Here is a 22,089-nt window from a genome sequence, read left to right on the forward strand (position 1 = left end):
AGTCGCAACCGCGTAGTCTCGAGTTGTAACACTGTGGTTGCGAGTCGCAACGGGTGATTGCGAGTCGGTAAGCTGTCGTTGTCAAGTTCACGTGTTGATGCAGATATGGTCAGATTAATGGTACATTATAATCAGGCCCAATTCAGGAAACTACCAATAGCATTCCACTAACAGTTTTCCTAATCAGGTTACTAGTCAAAGATGGATCAAAATCACAAGGGTTTTCACATTCTTAACTATCATTCAAAGTGTTCTTCACATATTCAAACACATATTCAACAAGTTCATAACATATTAACCACTTATTCACCCAAAATCATGAACAACTATCAAGATACAATTTTACTAGCATGCATCCTACTTGACAAACATATTCATTAGCCGATTTTCTTAGTATAAACACCCAAACTTTTCGGATCTAATCCAAGTGCAACCAATATCATCATTCACCCTTTTTAACATACAATGAACCCATTTTCATCATCAAATATTTATGTATAGTTCAACTAATAACAAGAAACATTCATGAACCGATTTCTTTTCAAAACATTATGTATAACTCATCTTAACATATTGTCACATAATCTCATCTTACAAACATAACATGAACACACTAACATTCAACAAAGCATTAAGAACACTAACCGGTTATGGGTTTCGAGGGTGTGTGAAAAGCTTCCAACCGGGTGTGTGTGTGAGCCGATCCAAGTCCAAAGATCCAAGAATGATGGAGTGTGTTTGTGTTCTAGAGTTTAGGTGAGAGAGAGAAGTAGGAGAGTGTGTGTTGTAATGTTCAACAAAATGGTAACACTAACTAAGGTAGTGTATTTATAGTCAAAGTTCCAAGTGTGTGCACCCTATGGGTTTCGGCTAAGGGTTTTCGGCCCAATGGCCCAACCGGCCAAAGGCCCAAACCGGCCTAATGGTTATGGTTCACTCGAGACCACATGGTCTCGAGTCGGGTCCTTGTTGTTTCGTGTCGGGTTCTCGGTTCACAATAACACACATACATATATACATACAATGCACACAAAACAAAGCACATAAAAGTTCACGTTATCATTAAGTTTAATCATTCAACTAATCACATAACGTACAAGTATATCGCATCAAGACACAACGAAGGTTCTAGGTTTCGGGTTGTCACAGGCGTTACGCTAATTGCGCCGTTTATTACAAAAGTTTACTTTATTCGCGCTATTTAGCATAACTCTCATTCTAGACCTCGGATTGGCGTGAAACTTTAAGGACATGCTTATAATTTAGTAAGCAAGGTTATGGTCCGTTCACGTGTCCGAAATACTCGTTTTATTTTTTAAAAGGCCGTTACGGTCAACTTTTAGGCGATTAACGGAAATGCGTAAAAGACTCGGACAATTCATGAACCGGTCACAGAGGCTTATACCACCATGTAACCTGGTCCTAAGAGAGTCCTAAGGCATATCTATACCTCACTAAAACGGGTCAGAACTGAAGTCAAAGCAAAAGTCAAACTTTTGCGACATTCGGCTCCGAACCGGGTCAATATAGCAAATGGTCGATTCAAACGAGCGTAAACAAGTTTATATACTTAATATCATGTTTTATGAGTGTCTAAATAGGTTCCATAGCATATACATTACAGATTATGCATAAATCGCAAAAATAGCTTTCTGTTGACTTTTTATCCGTTCGTTTGACTCGACATTTGAGCTAGTTAGAGTGGTGATCAGAGGGAACCCTTTTAGAGGTTTATTACCCACATTAATACTAACTCATAACTACCTTTGATTCATCATAAGACTGAACCATCTCGGATTTATTTTAAAGTCAAACCGTATTTACGACGGTTTGGTTTCTAATGATTTTCTAAGCATAAATTGAACTACAAAGGATCTAATGAACTTACAGAAGTTAAGACTTGCTTAGAGAGCAATGAAGAACACTTGAGAGCCTTTAGAATGACCAAAGAAGTGTTGTTGTGTTGTGATGAAAGTTATGAACACAAGTATGCTATTTATAGCCAAAGTCAAGGTCCAAGATCATCACACAACACCCTACAACTGATCATGGATGGTTGGCATGTGTCCTAGAGGGTTATGGGTCGAGTAGGGGGCACCCATGCTGCAGTAATTGTCCAAATGATCGTTCACAAGTTCAAAAGGCAAGTCTGTCCAAACATTCTGCATCTGGGCGTCTAATGCGGCCCGCATGGGAGTTCCATGCATGTTTTAATGCGGGTCGCCTGAAGTTCAAATTCAGGCGCGTACAATTAGAAGGCTCGCGGCCCGCCTCCACTTAACCCAAAACACAACGCGGGTCGCGAGAGGCTTGATTTTCAGGTTTTTAAAATCTTTTATAATCATTACGAAATCCTGGTAATTAATAACGAAATCTTTCGTAATTATTAACCTGACCTTTCGGGTTTGAAGGGGTAACTTTGCGGTTTGGCCCTCGGTTAATTACAACTAAGGACCTCGTGTTATTTACCCGCGTTGTTAAGTCCCCGGTTAGTTTATTAATTAATCAGAAAGCCTTAACTTTCACTGTTGACGCTATTAACCCTTCTCATACGAATTCGATCATAACTTTCTCGTTTTAAAACGGAACTTCACGGAATTTATACAGTATATTCTAGTGAGCGTATAATACTGTTACAAAGCCTCGGGAGCGTTAAAGGGTCACTCAGAGGTATAATTAAACATGTTGACACAGTTAACCCCTGTAGCTTGTAATCTCTCACTTTCTTCCGCGTTTCGCTTCTGTACGATCCATGATTTATTCTTTTGAAGGTACAAGCACCATTTAGGGTTACCATACAGTATATTTACCCTTGCTTGACATCTATAACCCTCGAATTTACATACATTCAAGGTTTGTCAAAATTAGTCCTTTATTTAATATCAATGCCACGTGTAATCAAATGACACGTGTTAACACATCATTGGACACAAAAATTCGAGGTGTTACATCCTCACCCCCTTAAAATAAATCTCGACCCGAGATTTACTCAAATAAATAGGGGTACTTTTCTTTCATTGTGGCTTCGACTTCCCACGTATATTCGGGACCTCTACGAGCATCCCATTTGACCTTTACAATCGGTACGTGCTTTCTTCGAAGCTTCTTCACCTGTCGATCTTCAATCGACAAAGGTTTTTCTACAAACTTTAAGCTCTCATCTATATGCACATCTGTGTGTGGAATCACAAATGATTCATCGGCGAAGCACTTTTTGAGATTGCAGATGTGGAACACATTGTGAATTCCATTGAGCTCTTCAGGCAAGTTCAACTTATAGGCAACTGACCCGACACGTTCAATGACCTCAAAAGGTCCTATGTACCTCGGACTCAGCTTACCCTTCTTGCCGAAACGCATCACCCCTTTCCAGGGTGATACTTTAAGCAATACCTTTTCACCTACATCAAAGTGAAGGTCCTTACGCTTCGGATCCGCGTAGCTTTTCTGCCTATCTCTGGCAGCCTTGAGACGTTCCCGAATCTGGACAATCTTGTCCGTTGTCTGGAAAACAATCTCTGGTCCTGATAATTGGACCTCTCCTACTTCCGCCCAACAAACAGGCGATCTACATTTCCTACCGTATAATGCCTCGAAAGGCGCAGCCTTTATGCTGGTATGGTAGCTATTATTGTAGGAGAATTCGATTAGGGGTAGGTTCTTATCCCAGTTACCACCTAAATCGATAGCACATGCGCGTAGAATGTCCTCTAGTGTTTGAATGGTACGCTCACTCTGACCGTCCGTCTGTGGATGGTAAGCCGTACTGAAGTTCAAACGCGTGCCCAAAGATTGCTGGAAACTCTTCCAGAAGTGAAACGTGTACCTGGTATCCCTGTCGGAGATAATAGTCACAGGTATGCCGTGTAAAGCTACAATCTTATCAACATAAAGTTGGGCTAACATATCAGAGCTATACGTCTCTTTGATGGGTAAGAAATGAGCTGATTTAGTCAGCCTATCGACTATAACTCATATTGTATCGTTTCCTTTCCTGGTCTTGGGTAACTTGGTTATGAAGTCCATAGTTACGCATTCCCACTTCCACTCGGGAAGCTCAGGCTGTTGTAGCAAGCCAGACGGCTTTTGGTGCTCGGCTTTGACTTGAGCACAAGTCAAGCACTTTGCTACATGGGCGGCCACAGACTTTTTCAAGCCTATCCACCAATAGTTTGCCTTTAAGTTATGATACATCTTGTCTGCACCAGGATGGACAGAATATTTGGAACTATGGGCTTCCTGGAGGATAACATCTCGTAGCCCTCCATAAATCGGAACCCATATACGTCCGTTCAGTCTAAGGATTCCATCCTTGCTAAGAGTCAACTGCTCCTCCGTTACTCCTAACTTTTCATTAGGATAATTAGCTTCCAACACAGCCTCTCGCTGTGCAGCTAATATCCTTTCAATTAAATTGTTCTTGACCTTAATGCTCTTGGCATTGATTCGAATAGGTTTTACCCTTTCTTTCCTGCTCAAGGCATCAGCGACTACATTCGCCTTGCCGGGATGGTACCTGATCTCACAATCATAGTCATTCAAGGTTTCCATCCAACGACGCTGCCTCATGTTCAACTCTTTCTGATTGAACAGGTGCTGGAGGCTTTTGTGATCAGAATAAATCACAAATTTAATACCATAAAGGTAATGCCTCCATAATTTCAGTGCAAATACAATGGCACCCAACTCCAAATCATGGGTGGTGTAATTCTTTTCGTGCACCTTTAATTGCCTTGAAGCATAGGCAATCACCTTGCCCTTCTGCATAAGCACACACCCCATGCCTGTGTGTGATGCATCGCAGTAAACTACGAATTCATCTGTACCTTCAGGTAGTGTCAACACAGGTGCGTTGCTTAGCTTCTGCTTCAGAACTTCGAAGGACTCTTGCTGCTTTGGGCCCCAAATAAATTTTTCTTTCTTCTTGGTCAGGGAAGTCAAGGGCGCAGCAATCCTTGAAAAATTCTCAATAAACCTCCTGTAGTATCCTGCTAACCCCAGGAAACTACGAATTTCGGTAGGAGTCTTCGGCTCTTGCCAATTCATGACTGCCTCTACCTTAGCGGGATCCACTTGGATACCACGCTCACTCACAACGTGACCTAAAAACTGAACCTCTCGTAGCCAGAATTCACATTTCGAGAATTTGGCGTAGAGTTTCTCACGCTGTAGTAATTCGAGAATGCAACGGAGGTGCTTCTCGTGGTCAGCTTGGTTCTTGGAATATATAAGGATATCGTCGATGAAGACTATGACAAATTTGTCCAAATACGGCTTGCAGACGCGATTCATGAGATCCATGAACGCAGCCGGTGCATTTGTGAGCCCAAAAGGCATCACTAGGAACTCGTAATGACCATAGCGAGTCCTAAATGCTGTCTTATGTACATCTTCATCTCTGACCCTTAGCTGATGATAGCCCGACCTTAAGTCGATCTTTGAGAAGTAGCTCGCTCCTTGCAGCTGATCGAACAGATCGTCGATCCTTGGCAAAGGATATCTATTCTTTATGGTAACTTTGTTCAGCTCACGGTAATCGATGCACAACCGCATCGATCCGTCCTTCTTCTTTACAAATAGGACAGGTGCTCCCCAGGGAGACGAACTAGGTCTGATAAAACCTTTTGCCAACAATTCATCCAACTGGGTTCTCAGTTCCTTCATTTCAGTAGGAGCTAGCCTGTAAGGTGCTCTAGCTATAGGAGCTGCTCCTGGTATGATATCTATTCTGAATTCCACTTGTCTATCTGGTGGTAAACCAGGTAGTTCTTCAGGAAAAACCTCGGGATATTCAGAAGTGACAGGAAGATCCTCGATCTTCGGCTTAGGTTCTTCAATTATCACCTGAGCCATGTAAATTACACAGCCTCTGTTCAAACACCTAGAAGCCTTGAGCATAGACACATCTTCGCGCAGTCCATACTGCGTGTCTCCTCGAATGGTAAGCGATTCACCACTCGGGGTCTTTAGCACTATATGCCTCTTGCCGCAAATGATTTGGGCCTGATTACGGGATAACCAGTCCATGCCTAGAACTATGTCGAAACCCGCTAGTTTGAAGGGAAGTAGAGATAGAGGAAAAGAATGGTTCTTAATGGACATTTCACATCCCTCTAGAACAGTGGAGACGGTTTCTATCGTGCCGTCTGCTAATTCTACCTCGTATTTCATATCTAGGGTTTTGATCGGCATATTTAATAGTTTGCAAAATTTTTGGTCTACAAAGGATTTATCGGCGCCTGAATCGAAAAGTACTCTTGCAAATATATCATTTACGAGAAAAGTACCTGTAAGCACATTGTCGTTCAGCACAGCCTCCTTTGCATCCATGCGGAAGACTCTAGCATTAGTCTTCTTTGTCTCCTCCGCCTTCCTGGTATTCTTAGGGCAGTTACTCTTGATATGCCCCTTTTCATTGCAACCGTAGCAGGTTGCGTCCTTGATTTTCTTACAATCCACAGTCTTATGATCCTTGGACTTGCACAGTCCACAGGAGGAAGTCTTTGGCTGCGACTGTGAATTCGATGCAAACCTACATTTCCCAGAATGGGGTTTCTTGCAGATTTTGCAATTGGGCCTTTCACCAGTTTGCGCATCCTTCTTCATCTCCGACCCTCTTTTGCCATCACCGTTTCCACGGTGCTTCTTTCCTGACCTTCGTGAGGTATCATCCTCACGTTTCCTCTTCTCAGCCTCCTTGCTCCTTAGCGTCCTCAGACGGACAGCGTCTAAAGTGAGAGACAAGGAGAGGTCAGTAACTGACCTGAAGGTCGTCGGCCGAGAGGCCTTTACACTCGCCTTTATCGCAGGCTCCAAGCCCCCAATGAAACGGGCGATTCTTCTAGATTCTGGTGTCACAAGGTACGGAACCAGGCGAGACATCGTATTGAAGCTCGTCAAATAAGCCTGGCAGTCCAGGTTCGTCATCACCAGTGACACAAAGTCAGCCTCGATCTTCTCAACCTCATGCTGAGGGCAGTAGTTTTCCTTAATGAGAGCAATAAATTCCTCCCATGTCATCTTGTATAAAGTAGACTTACCTGATGCCTGCACCAACGCTCTCCACCATGCCAGGGCCTCGCCCTTAAATGACTGGGACACAAACTTCACCACATCCTTCTCTGCACACCCACTGATGTCCACAATAGTGTCCATCTCATCCAGCCAGGTGATACAATCAACAGCACCCTTTTCCCCTGTGAATTCCCGGGGCTTACAAGACACGAAGTACTTGTAGGTGCAACCTTTGGCACCGGACGCATCAGTATATTCTCGTTCACGATGAATACTATTCTCAGTGGATGAGTGATTATCGTCATCTTTCTTGGGTTTGGAGAGTGGTTTGGATTGTGACTTTGGTTTGGAGGGTGGTTTTGATACGGTTCTGCCTTGGGACTCAGTATATTGACGATCCAGAGCTGCCTGAACAGCATTGTCAATTAGAGCTTTTAACTGTGCGCCTGTCAGATGCACTGGCGCATTGTCATAGTCATCTTCATTTGTATGGCTGTTCTCTCCATTGGGATCCGCCATTGTAACTTGAATCTGTTACAGAAGATAACAAAATTCTATTCAGGAGATTATTATATAATTGTCTTTCATGACAATTTGTCAACCATGGTATCAGAGACCATATTTGGTTAACTTATTACTCATTAAATCTTAGGATTTGAATATATCCTATTTTAGCTATATCAATAATATTGGTGGCATAAAGCCTAATCACGAGGATGTTTTATACTATTAGCCGAGATTTCAGAGAATCAAAGGCATAGAGATTTGAACCGTAGTTCTTTTATCTCTTTCTGACAGGGAGTCATAGACCACCACTGCCTTTTGTCTTTATAAGACAATTATTACGGCCCATAGGCACTACACCTCTAATGGATGTTTTAATATGGTTGGCCCGTAGGCACTACATCACTCAATGGATGATTTAATAAGATTTGGCCCGTAGGCACTACATCACTAATGGATGTTTTAAATAAGATTGATCACCTTCATTGGTGATTTAACCCACGATTTATAAATCATTTAGTTGGGTTTTGAAATCCTTAAAGGATTATTGTATAAGGATGACGTGTGTGATTTTTAACGAATCACATCTGCCATGAATGTCAACATGCTTGCAGAGGTTAACAGTGAATCTGAATCTTTTAATTTGGTCGTACCATCTTGGCCGGATCTTAAAAGACACCAGGCTAGGTTTCACTCGTAAGATTCTTTATTTAGGCAGATCAATTTAAAAGAAATGGTTTTGATTTATTTCATACATATTAAAACAAAACTCATAACATACATTCCATAATCTCAAATACAGTCACATATTGCCCTAAATGGGTCTTTCAAATAGTACATACCTCCATAGAGGTTTAAAATAAGTGTCAAGTCCACGCAGGGACTAACATAAAATAAGGGTCCATGCAAGGACTAAAAGATAAGTCCACGTAGGGACTGAAATACGATAAGTGTCCACACAGGGACTTATTTCAAAATAGAAGTTAGTACAACTATTAGGGGCTAGTGGTCACGTTTCTTCTTTTTGCCCTTTAGTAGGTTCGCCAAGCCTTTGAGAAATCCTCGGTGGCTTTTCTTCTCTTCCTCGAATTCTCTCTCCACACGATCTAGTCGATGGAGTATCTCTTCCTGTTCAGGAGGAGAGAAACGTGGTTGTGGCGCTTGTTGCGGAACTGGAGGTCTGGGAGGTATTGGATACCCATGAGCTGAGTAGTCCGGTGCTCCCATGTTCCCATGAGCTCCGTCAGGGTAGCGTGCATTATATCTAGCCGACACCACATATGGGTCGCGCTCATAATTGTAGTTGTATTGTGCTTGTGACGGTTCGAACGGGTTGTAAGCCGTTGGACCCGTGTAAGCAGGTATGGGTTGGTCATACCCAAATGGTGGCGAATTTGGTGCAGCTGGTGCGGAGTTCCCCTCCTGTATAGGACTTGAAGGTCCTTCTTCTTGTAGTGGCGGATAGTGGCTACTACTAGAGTGTCGAGGGGTGCTGAAGTGGATACCCCCTCCCCCTCGTGTGGACATACGAGCATTTGTCCTCCTACGCCTTGGCGGATCAGGCATTACTGGTTGCGCCGGTGGCGGAGGTGGTGGCGTAACTGCCACAAAGCGTGAATCCTCAGAGGGATCCTGTGGATGTCGCGGTTGTTGTGATGTCTGTTGAGGTGGTGTGTAGTACCACTCATGTCGGTCAAACAACGCTTGGAAACTGTCTGGTCCCTGATAGGGTGTGCCATGGAAGGATGACCCATCAGAGACTTCTATCGGATGCGTGGGCGTACCACGAGCAGGTTCTGTTGGATCAGTATCTTCATCCATATGGTCTTCGGAGAAGTGATCTTGTGGCCCTAATGGAACAAAGCCTGAAGGTTCCTGTATGTAGTCAGCTGGATTAAACTGACCTATGAAGTATGGAGTAGGGTCGTCGTAATTTCGGTGCGATACCGAACGTTGTAGAGGTATGAAGGAAGGTTGCGGGTTGTTGGGATCATTCTCTGGATTTGGCCCAAAGGAGTGCCGGTATGATGGCGTCGAGCTGTGCGAGGTGGAATGCCTCGCAGGTTCGTAAAGGTCTCTTCGTCGTTGTGGTTCTTCGCTCCTCGTCATTGAAGGAGGTCTTGTACCAGAAGGTCCGGCTTCGTGATCGTGATGAGTAACGATCTCTCCTCTGCCTCTTCTTCCCCTTCCTCTTCCTCGGAATATCACTGGCGGCATTTTTCCTGCTTTATAAAACTTTAAATACCAATAATAAAAGAAAAGACAAAATTGGAATAATAATTCGAATTTGTCCTAAGTTCTTGTCTAGACTCAAGTATGTGCAATTGTGTCATTGAGATTAAACACATTGCCTAACGTGTTTAATTCACTCAATGTTGGCTCTGATACCAACCTGTCACACCCCGATTTCCACGTGTATCACCGGTGGGCCCGGTGGGGGATTACCGTGACGTAGTTGGCAACGATATAGTCAAACCACACAATTATATAAATGCACAGCGGAAGCTTTAAAGATAAATATATACTTCAACCTCTGGTGGTAATATCAAATGTATTACAGAAGTCGAATGTATCCACAGCGGATCAAAATAATATTAAAATATGGTTCATTCAGATACGGCATCGAGTTTGCGAGACTATTCGTGATGCCTAGGAAGCTATTACCAGCCCATTTCGTATAGTACCTGCACTTAATCTTTTGGGGAAAAATACGTCAGTTTACACTGGTAAATACATTCAACTGACACATTTGAAAATGTTTATTTAAAATTGATTTGAATGCACAAGGCACAAACTCTTTTATAACTTGGGAAAATTATTAAAATCTTGTGAACGTATTACATGTTCTTTTATGCGTTCAGTAGCCCGGGTCGTGCCGGGTTAAAGATTAATAGACACACCACATTGCGTAAAACCGTAGTATAGAAACCAACGGCTACGTCTTTTAATTAAATGTCGACAATATATACCGGGTGTACGCCTACACCGGGATGTCGATGGTCGTGGCCATTTCGTAAAATGATGCCAAGGATATCCGGGACAACGGTCATTAACCCCCCAAAGGCTTTTAAGAAACAAAACTGTTTAAATGAGCCGATCATAATATTTAATTAACCACCTAAGCGATGGAAGATATGATGCTCAATCAAGCGGTAAATATTATACCGTATCCCAAGCCCGTATAGGGGAAATAAGTTAAAAGTATTTACCTTTGCAAGTATATTCCTTAATTTGATTAAATCACCGATAGCTTTTACTGGGGCTCCTAATCTGGAACGAAGGTTTTAGTTAACCTCTTAGAATCCTAACGGGTCTTATATTAGCCGTAGCCTAGACCGGTTGGTTCCGATATATAGATATGGTTTAATCGCGTGAAAGGCGAAAACCGAAAATGGAATGTGATTCTGCCCCAAACAAGTTCAGAGACTTGTTTTATATGGGTTCAAGGTTCACACTCTGGGTTTTGGGGTCCAAATAATATAATTTGACCCGTATCGGCTAATTTACGAAAACTAGTTTCATAAGCCGAACCGTGCGCTCTATAGGCGAAACGGTTAACCATGAGAGTCTTACGTTTATTTCCTACGTCAATATGCCTTAAAGATGTTGTGGTATCAGTAGGATACCTTCCGTGATGCCCGTAACGAGTTTAAGTTAATATTACGCCCCGTAGGGGCTTTTCGGTCATTTTAAAGACTTTTAAAGAGCTTTTCGAGTTCTACAGGAAATCTGAGTTTCCCGAACAGTTTATAAAGTCTAAAATACTTTACTTATTATTTAAAATCAGTAGCAACTGGAATCGGGTCAAAAGACCTTGTAGAACTCAAGTTTTGGCCGAAAAGGGCATATTCGGTATTTACCGAACCGTAGCCATAACCGCAGGTTATGAGCAAGGTAAAAATTATTAAAAATCTTTAAAATTCCAAAAATATTATTTTATAATAGTGGGTAAAAGTTTTGGTGACGAAATCTTGGTTTAGATGGGCGTTACGCTAATTGCGCCGTTTATTACAAAAGTTTACTTTATTCGCGCTATTTAGCATAACTCTCATTCTAGACCTCGGATTGGCGTGAAACTTTAAGGATATGCTTATAATTTAGTAAGCAAGGTTATGGTCCGTTCACGTGTCCGAAATACTCGTTTTATTTTTTAAAAGGCCGTTACGGTCAACTTTTAGGCGATTAACGGAAATGCGTAAAAGACTCGGACAATTCATGAACCGGTCACAGAGGCTTATACCACCATGTAACCTGGTCCTAAGAGAGTCCTAAGGCATATCTATACCTCACTAAAACGGGTCAGAACTGAAGTCAAAGCAAAAGTCGAACTTTTGCGACATTCGGCTCCGAACCGGGTCAATATAGCAAATGGTCGATTCAAACGAGCGTAAACAAGTTTATATACTTAATATCATGTTTTATGAGTGTCTAAACAGGTTCCATAGCATATACATTACAGATTATGCATAAATCGCAAAAATAACTTTTTGTTGACTTTTTAACCGTTCGTTTGACTCGACATTTGAGCTAGTTAGAGTGGTGATCAGAGGGAACCCTTTTAGAGGTTTATTACCCACATTAATACTAACTCATAACTACCTTTGATTCGTCATAAGACTGAACCATCTCGGATTTATTTTAAAGTCAAACCGTATTTACGACGGTTTGGTTTCTAATGATTTTCTAAGCATAAATTGAACTACAAAGGATCTAATGAACTTACAGAAGTTAAGACTTGCTTAGAGAGCAATGAAGAACACTTGAGAGCCTTTAGAATGACCAGAGAAGTGTTGTTGTGTTGTGATGAAAGTTATGAACACAAGTATGCTATTTATAGCCAAAGTCAAGGTCCAAGATCATCACACAACACCCTACAACTGATCATGGATGGTTGGCATGTGTCCTAGAGGGTTATGGGTCGAGTAGGGGGCACCCAAGCTGCACTAATTGTCCAAATGATCGTTCACAAGTTCAAAAGGCAAGTCTGTCCAAACATTCTGCATCTGGGCGTCTAATGCGGCCCGCATGGGAGTTCCATGCATGTTTTAATGCGGGTCGCCTGAAGTTCAAATTCAGGCGCGTACAATTAGAAGGCTCGCGGCCCGCCTCCACTTAACCCAAAACACAACGCGGGTCGCGAGAGGCTTGATTTTCAGGTTTTTAAAATCTTTTATAATCATTACGAAATCCTGGTAATTAATAACGAAATCTTTCGTAATTATTAACCTGACCTTTCGGGTTTGAAGGGGTAACTTTGCAGTTTGGCCCTCGGTTAATTACAACTAAGGACCTCGTGTTATTTACCCGCGTTGTTAAGTCCCCGGTTAGTTTATTAATTAATCAGAAAGCCTTAACTTTCATTGTTGACGCTATTAACCCTTCTCATACGAATTCGATCATAACTTTCTCGTTTTAAAACGGAACTTCGCGGAATTTATACAGTATATTCTAGTGAGCGTATAATACTGTTACAAAGCCTCGGGAGCGTTAAAGGGTCACTCAGAGGTATAATTAAACATGTTGACACAGTTAACCCCTGTAGCTTGTAATCTCTCACTTTCTTCCGCGTTTCGCTTCCGTACGATCCATGATTTATTCGTTTGAAGGTACAAGCACCATTTAGGGTTACCATACAGTATATTTACCCTTGCTTGACATCTATAACCCTCGAATTTACATACATTCAAGGTTTGTCAAAATTAGTCCTTTATTTAATATCAATGCCACGTGTAATCAAATGACACGTGTTAACACATCATTGGACACAAAAATTCGAGGTGTTACAACAGTTAACGATAGCATAAGCGAAAAACGGTGCGAAGTGAACAAGTGTCGAATGGTAATCCGATCGGATGGTCATTCGATCGGATGTCTATCCGTTCGGATGGTCATCCGATCGGATGGCCATTCGGTCGGATTGACATTCGTTTGGGATGGATGTGTTTGTGTATGATGGCTTTGAAGTTTTAGTTATAGCATTTTAGAAACAGAGAAGTATCTCTACCTTTCAGGTCGTCGATCGAACGGTCGTTCGATCGGATAGCGATCCGATTAGCGAGACATTTCTAGTGAGAACAAGTTCACAACAGGATGATCATTCGACCGGATGGTCTTCCGATCAGATGGCAATCCGTTAGAACTGGTGATCTTTGAAAATTATGAAAAGGTTAAGTGTTGAAGTTCCAAATGTCAACCGATCGGATGGTCATTCGATCGGATGGCAATCCGATCGGACGATAATCGGTTCGAGATTCAGTTTGTTTGAAAATTTGAAAATATTTAAGTGTGGATACCAAGTGCAATCCGATCGGATTGTTGTTCGATCGGATGGTAATCCGATCGGATGGCAATCCGTCCCAACAACCTGATCGTCTTGTGTCTTGATTATTTTGCTAAGTTTTGCGGTTTGCTCGAGACGGCATGACAACGTACTAAACAACGGAAACTTGTTAAGTCCCAAGTCGTCTGATCGAACAAGAATCACCCAAATCCGATCAGTTTACTGGTTCGTGACGGTTGTTCATGTTTAGCCCGAAATCGGTTGTCTCTTTGGTAGAAATCAGATCTCAGACCGACACAATCACTAGAGAAAAGTAGAAGGCCTGAATGAGCTCCGATTCTATCGGTTTTGAGTGCATTGAGTGTAAAAGAGTTGAAAGAAAGTTGGAAAAGTATCTTTCAATCCTTTTAACTTTGAAAATGTTTAGATCTATACGAAATCGTTGTTTAATCATGTGGAAATCCTTTAGATCTGAGTTGTTCTTGGTGGAATGAAGCCAAATCTTGAAGTTCATAAGAACTCCATGATGACATCACCCTAGAACACCTCAAATCCGCTGATTTCACGGTTAAAAGTTAAGATTTAAAGGTGAAAATGATGAAGAAGTGTGTGTAGATCATAGAAGTACAAGATTTGAGTTGAAAACTTACAAGAATCGCGAGAAATCGAGAGAAAAGAGAGCTGGAGCGCTGGTCGAACGAGAGAGAGAGGTATTTATAGGTTGCCAAAAAGGGAAAGTGGAGTACAAGTGTCGGATGGTGTGCCGATCGGATGGCACTTCGATCGGATGGCAATCCGATCGGACGACCATTCGATCGATCGGCCATTCGATCGAAGTGGTCCGACGAATTGAGTTTCGGCGTTTCGTTTCGCGTGTTGAGCGTTGCGATGCGTTTAAGCGAGTTTTGATTAAGCGATGCGATAGATTAATAATAACCACACATATACTATATCTAACATACAATCATAAACTTATTTAGGATGATTATAACTTGGGTTTAGCGTTTGTGATTCGATTGAGTTGCGATTGCGTTTCGATTAATCACCACAAAAATAAAGTAAACATGCACAAATAACACATAAATAGCACACACACGTAAAACAATATTCAGAATCTATCAATCAAGTTGCGAATGCGATTGCGATGCGATTAGCGATAAAGCGATAAAACATGCGATAAACAACGATTAAACCTCGATTATTAATAGATACTCCACATAATACAACTAAAGCAAATAATTAAAAGATTAGATTAAAAGTCAAAGAAGTCAAATTGATAGTTAAGCAAGGAGTGACAGATCACAATTAGCAATCTTTTCTTCCTTTGACTTTGACTTTGACTTTCGTAACACGGGGTGTTACACCACCGCAGACCACCACCAACCCCGACCATCACCGCCGCCACCGCTAACAACCGTCACCCACCGACCACCGCCACCCACCATTGCTACCACCGACCACTGCCACCCATCGCTGCCACCGCCACTAGCAGCCACTGATCACCGACACCACCCATCACCGATTTAATTCATTCCTCTTTTCTATTTAATTCGTTCCTCTTTTCTTACCTACCAAACAACACAATGTAATGATTTATTCCTTTCCTGGATGATAACCAAACAAGACTATAGAATGTAATGATACATTTCATTGCTTTGTCCATTCCATTACCTCGTCCATTCCATTCGCTCGTCCATTCCATTATGCCATATCAAACAGACTCTAAATGATTGGTGTTGAATCCAATTCATTTTTATATATTTAAATTTTTTTTATAAATATTATTTTTAAAAATTTATATTTAAGGGCCTCGTATTTTCTAATTCATTAAATGAATAGAAATACCCATCCACCGACCCACCCACCCACCCATAAGTGGTATTGATATACCCACCCGGTGAAGAGAGAGAGAGAGAGAGAAAGCAGAAAGCACAAAACCCAACCCAGTTGCAGTTGTTTCGTCTTCATGGACGCCCAATGACTCTCGCCGAACAACAACGCATCAAACGCAAACTCGATGATTACGTCGACGATGATCTCGACTTAGCCTCCTCCTCCTCCTCCTCCTTCGTCAGGATGAGAAAAGACGACCGTAACCCTAACCCTCAACCCCAGCCCCAAAACCCTATCCAGTTCTTCGTTCGAACAATTTCCGGGGGCACAACCCTAGTCCTCCGCGGCTACCCCCATGACACCATCGAACTCATCCACCGCAAAATTCACTCCGCCACCGGTATTCCCATCATGGACCAGCGCCTCATTTATTGCGGCAAGCAGCTCCAGTCGGAGCACACTCTCTCTCACTATAGGATCACAAACGACGCCGGATTGCATTTGGTCGCTCGAATGCGCAGCACAGGCCACCCTCTCGTCTGGCAACTGGTCGACGATTTGGTCTCCGTCATCTGCAGGGCCTGCAGAGGAGTGGTAGGACAAGGGGCTTCCACTTCCATCAAACTCAAACTCACAGAGTTCTTAAACATGCTGCCCACCACCGATGATCATGATCATGACGACGATCACGATCACAATCACAATCACAATCATCGTGATCGTTCTGCTGCTCCTTATCTGGATATCTTTCTTTCTTCCTCTGCTCCGGCAGCCCTGGTGATGCTTTACTTCTCACCTCATCCCGGTAACAAAGAATGTGCTCTAGACTCTGTTCAACATTTTATTAAATCCTTGCCAAGGCTAATTTATTCACAATTTGCACCTATACTATTAGACTTTTGTAAGTTGCTCCGTAGAGCTGCCTTTCATGATGATCCTTTGTATAAGCTCTGTCGTACTAGTCTAGCTTCAATGGTGCACTACATTAACTTGGCTACTAGGAATTCAAATGCTTCTAGCTATAACAACATGGCCATTGCACTTCCCGATATATTCCCATTTATGAATGAACTTGCCACCAAGTTATCACAGGATTTGGTCTCTAGCATGGAATCTGTATCCAACTCTGGGCCGTCGTCCAGTGACGTCCATGATTTTGGTGCGTTTCTGCAGCCTCTCAGGAGTGCAATTATTGGCCACGGGACTCCGCTTCCAGTGGAGAACAGCCACAACCCTTGGTACAGCGATGAAGTGGGTTGTCTGTATACCATCTTTCTTGATTTGCTGGGGAAAGTGCAAGCGTGCCTCAACAGAGTGGAGGAGCATATGAAGGTGAGGAAAGAGAAAGGAGATGGTGGATGGGATCAGTACCTTTGTATCTTGAAGGAGCTGCATCATATTGCTGTACTATATCAAGGTGCAGAAGACAAGTTTTGGATGAGTTTGAGGTGTAATAAGGTTTCCATGTGTTATCTAATTGTCAGATATGCCAAGAGGGGAGAGGATCATAAATGGATTCTTGAGCATAAGGAGTTGACTGACTTTGCATCGAGGAGGCATTTGGTTATGATGTTGCTTCCAGAGGTGAAGGATGAGTATGAGGAGCTCCATGAGATGCTTATCGACAGATCACAATTGTTGGCTGAATCGTTTGAGTATATTTCAGGAGCAGAGCCTGGGGCGTTGCGCAGTGGATTGTTTATGGAGTTCAAAAATGAGGAAGCTACCGGACCTGGTGTATTACGTGAATGGTTTTTCTTGGTGTGCCAAGCTATATTTGATCCTCAAAATGCTCTATTTCTTGTTTGCCCTAATGATAGAAGAAGATTCTTTCCTAATCCAGGTAAGCTTTTGTTATAACTTATAAGATTCATAGAATTGAAAGATTTAAATTATTTGCAAAAGTACATATATTTGTATTGTTGTTATCTGATAGGTTCCCTTGTGTTAAGTGAACTTGTTTATGTCATGCTGTGTCTGGGGCTAGTATCACCATTGCAAAGAGAGGATTTTAAAGCAACAAAGGCTATGGCTAATTGAGATTCTCAGGGCTTTTAAACATAATTCAAAGTTTGATAGTTTTGCCAGGGGACATGAGCACTGTAGGAAGTAGATAGTCTTAACTTTTAAGTGGCATATGAGCATAATAGCTAGTCTGAGTTCAACATACAGCTGTTGGCCTATATAATTACTGTGATTTTACCATGCTGTGGCGTGACACTATGAACATATTTATATTTATAGTCGGGGTTAAAAAACGTAAAACAGAAGGTCCACTAGTCACATTATAATGTTGAACAGTCTTGCTATATAAGTGTTGGTAGACATTGCTTAAGAGGCAGACCACTTTTTTATGTTAGTGGAGCATCTTTCCCCTAACACTACTACTAGGCACATCTTGCAAACCAGTTAAAGTTTGTGTTGCAATCTTGGTTTTAAAATGCGCGCATAATGCGTGATGCGAACGATTCGCTGATGAGATCGCATCAGGTAATGCGATGCTCTGTGATTACATGATGCGAGGATGATGCGCCCTAAATCGCATAATGCGCTCCTGATGCGCTCGCATGATGTGCCCTGATGCGCGCATTTTTCTGAAGTCGACCACTATAGAGTAGAATTGTACGATGAGCTGATGAAGTTGTTAGATGAGTTCCTACATAGATTACTTGTACCTTTTGCATAGACTACTTGTACACTTAAGAGTTCAAGGCTTTTTTTGGTTATACTGAACTTCTTTCATGGTACTAGAGCTATTTTTTGCATTTTTTTTTAATCTCTAAATTTTTAGTGTTTAAAGTTAACAAGTTTAAATATTATCTATAAGCATAGTTGTCGATAGCGAATAGCGACAAGGCGCCTATAGGCTACGTAGCGAATAGCGACAAATACCGACTGCTATTTTATAAATAGCGATTACACTAGAAAAAGAATTTTGAAAATCTTTATATGTATATTACATCAAAATACCCTTGCATATATGCTATTTTACATGTCTATTTAACAAAAACCGATAAATCCAGCTATTTTATAGCTATATCTAATTGCTATTTACATCCAAAAAAAAAAAGAATACCTAACTGTCGCTAAATACGCTATTGGTCGCTATGACCCATATTGCGACACCTGGTCGCATGGCTACGTAGCGCGCTATAGCGGTCGCTATAGCTGCTATTGACAACTATGTCTATAAGTATTTTCTTAAATAACAAACGCCTCGCATACGTGAGGCGCGCGCAACAGCATCACGCATTGGCTTTTGGGATCAAAACACATCGCACATTTTAAAACCAAGGTTGCAATCACAAGTTGTTTTTGGTCATATCTGCACAAATCACCCAAACATATGCAATATATGCTGTGAAGAATATCAAAGAAAGCCTTGAGTTCAGATGAATTTATCTAACATATGCTTTGAACTATTCTATTTGGTAATCTAACATCTTACTTGTTTGCTTTTTAGCTCCCGGTCTACGTTTTCCTTTTGTTCTATTTTTTTAATTTTTAATATAGCAATAACATGAAAAGGAAGGAATTGCTTTCTTTTTCAACTGCTTGATAGTTGATAGGCTTGGAAGGTTTGAAATAACGAGTAAATTAACCTAAGGTTAAGATAAATAAGGGTTTGATCCGGATTTTTCTTCCATTTAGGAGTCGGCGCACAAGTAACTGGTTAACTGAAATAGACTAATGATTTTGAAATTAGAACACACTTAACCACTTAGTTTGTGGATTAAGGAACGAGTTACCATTAGATTTTTTGATTGAACTGAAATATACCTTCAGTTTTTTTTCAGTTGACCTTAAAGTTAAACTGAGGGGGGTGTTTGGGAGTGCTTATTGTAGCCAACTTATAACTTATTGACTATTTGAAAAGTTAAATGGTGTTTGGGATTGGGAGTGTATGTGAGGGGAAAAGTCAATAAGTCACTCCATTGTGACTTATTAACTTTTCCAAAAAGTCATAAGGAGTTTGGAAAAGCTAAGCCAAACACCCCTTGAATTGGGATTAAGAAACAAGCGGCTGGGTTCAGGATTAAGAAACAACACATGAAGCTTTGTAGCTTGCATAGTTATTAAAGGCGTTAGGCGCACTCAAGGCACATAGGCCTCATCTGGGGCCTAGGCGCAAGGCGCAAAAAAGTGCGGGTCTGAGAAAAAAAAAAGCGTACAACAAAAAAAACTTAGAATATTTTTGTATGATAGAAAATTAATACTACTAATAAAATAAACTAAAGCTATTATATAAAATTTAACATCGTCTATTTAGTACCAAAAGTTATAAAATGCTAGTTTATTAATTGCAGAAAGTAGTTTTGTTAGATAAAAGTAGAAATCTAGCTAGAATCTTGCCAAATTTTAGAGAATTTGCCCGAAAACTCTCAAGAATCTAGGAATCTCACCAGAATATGCGCATGAACCATCACCTGGAGAATTAAAGCGCAATTGCCTTGACTTAAGGCGCAATTGCCTCGCCTCGCTAGGAAATTGGGCCTACGCGCAAGAGGCAATGGCTTTTAACAACTATGGTAGCTTGTATGTAAAGCTTTTTAGGCTGTGTACATAAAGCTTTCTCATATTATCTAATTTTTTTAGTGTTCCAAGTATTAACAAATGAGTGAGTATTATCTATAGACTATAAGTAGTTTATAAATAGTTGAATACTGGGCCCCTCACGTGCGTGAAGCTTGCCACGTGGTTATTTGGAGATATATTGTTGTGAAATGTTTTGTTTTACTTAAAGGTAAGAATAAGATAGATTTTAACTGGGAGCTAATTACCCCCACACATTATTGTGATTAGCCTAGTCAAAGATTTGAAGCTGTAGTTATCGTTTCCCTCACCTCATGGTGCACATAGTGTTTGTTAAATATCATTAATCTTCAATAAGCATGAATGCAAATTTGTTTCACTGATTGATTGTTTCTTTCTGTCATGCATATTTTAATGTTTAAGGTGGCTTTGAAAAGTGTAGAGAGTAATTATTATTTGGTTATGTTGGCAGCATCTAAGGTGGACCCAATGCACCTACGATATTTTAAATTTGCAGGCAGGGTGATAGCCCTAGCGTTGATGCATAAAATGCAAGTTGGGATAGTATTCGATAGGGCCTTCTTTTTGCAATTGGGTGGAGTGGATGTGTGCTTGGAAGATATAAAGGATGCAGATCCATACTTGTATAGTAGCTGTAAGCAGATATTGGATATGGATGCGCGTGCAGTGGATGAAGACGCACTTGGTCTAACATTTGTTTGGGAGGCTGAAGAGTTGGGATCCATGAAACTTTTGGAGCTTGTCCCTGATGGAAAACTGATAAGTGTGAATAGCAGGAACAGGAAGGAGTACGTTGATCTTCTGGTCAAGCATAGGTTTGTCACATCTGTTGCCCAGCAGGTAACGGAATTTGCCAGAGGATTTACAGATATCGTTACAAGCGAAGAAATCCGCAAGTTATGTTTCAAGAGCCTACTTCTTGAAGATCTTGATGGGATGTTGCATGGGAGTGAAAGTCCCATCTCTGTCGAGGATTGGAAGGCACATACAGAATATAACGGCTATAAATGCACCGATCCTCAGATAAAGTGGTTCTGGAAGGTATCTTTATTTATTTCTGATTTGTGTTTTCTTTTAAGGTGATTAATGAATCAATCTGAAAATGAACAACAGATTGTTGGGGAAATGACCGCAGAGCAAAGAAAGGTTCTTCTTTTCTTTTGGACATCAGTGAAGTATCTACCAGTAGAGGGGTTTTGCGGTTTGGCTTCAAGGCTTTACATTTACAAGTCGGGTGAGGGTGATCGTCTCCCTTCTTCTCACACATGCTTTTTCCGGATATGTTTCCCTGCTTACCCGTCAATGGCTGTGATGCAACAACGCCTAAACATTATCACTCAACAACATGTTGCGTGTAGCTTTGGAACATGGTGACCGACCGACCAACAGTTAACAACTTATGTACAGAAAGTATTTATTTACTTACTTACTATAAATAGGGCACAGGGAGGGGAGGAGGTAAATTATGTATCTATCATCAACAAAGGTTTTTAATCATCGTCTGCTTTTGTTTATTGTATATACATCTGCAAATCCAATTCATCATCCTCATAATTAAACCATAGGAATTTTATAAGGCGGTTTTGAGTATGGTATTTGTTTGTTGGTTTGGTCATCGTTTTGTCTCAAAATCTCTCTTCTTGAGGGCGGTTTTGATTTTGGGGCCCACTTTGTTGATAGCCCATTACTTAGTTAATATGCATTAGAGATGAACACAAAACCGGTTCGGAAAACCCGACTCGGACCGAAACCCGTTGGTAACCGAAATCATATAAACCGGTTCAATTTGTTATACAAGCCGTAGGTTTGTGACCAGTTCCCATTATCTATGTCAAAACTGAATCGAATCATTTTTTATTTACCAAATCGGTTTATTTATTTAATAAAATGTTATTTTATTGATT

General features: G+C 41.2%; 1 protein-coding gene across 1 annotated transcript; it reads left to right on the forward strand.

The window, feature by feature from the left end:
• The first annotated feature begins 15,665 nt into the window (after positions 1–15,665).
• On the forward strand, positions 15,666–21,775 carry LOC110939588 (E3 ubiquitin-protein ligase UPL5). The gene is made up of 3 exons (XM_022181151.2): positions 15,666–17,474; positions 20,637–21,226; positions 21,299–21,775. The coding sequence occupies exons 1-3, from the start codon at positions 15,776–15,778 to the stop codon at positions 21,557–21,559; spliced, it is 2,550 nt and encodes an 849-aa protein (XP_022036843.1). The 5' UTR covers positions 15,666–15,775; the 3' UTR covers positions 21,560–21,775.
• The last annotated feature ends 314 nt before the right edge of the window (positions 21,776–22,089 follow it).

The sequence above is a fragment of the Helianthus annuus genome, chromosome 5 (assembly GCF_002127325.2).
Source record: "Helianthus annuus cultivar XRQ/B chromosome 5, HanXRQr2.0-SUNRISE, whole genome shotgun sequence".
NCBI classification, from domain to species: domain Eukaryota; kingdom Viridiplantae; phylum Streptophyta; class Magnoliopsida; order Asterales; family Asteraceae; genus Helianthus; species Helianthus annuus.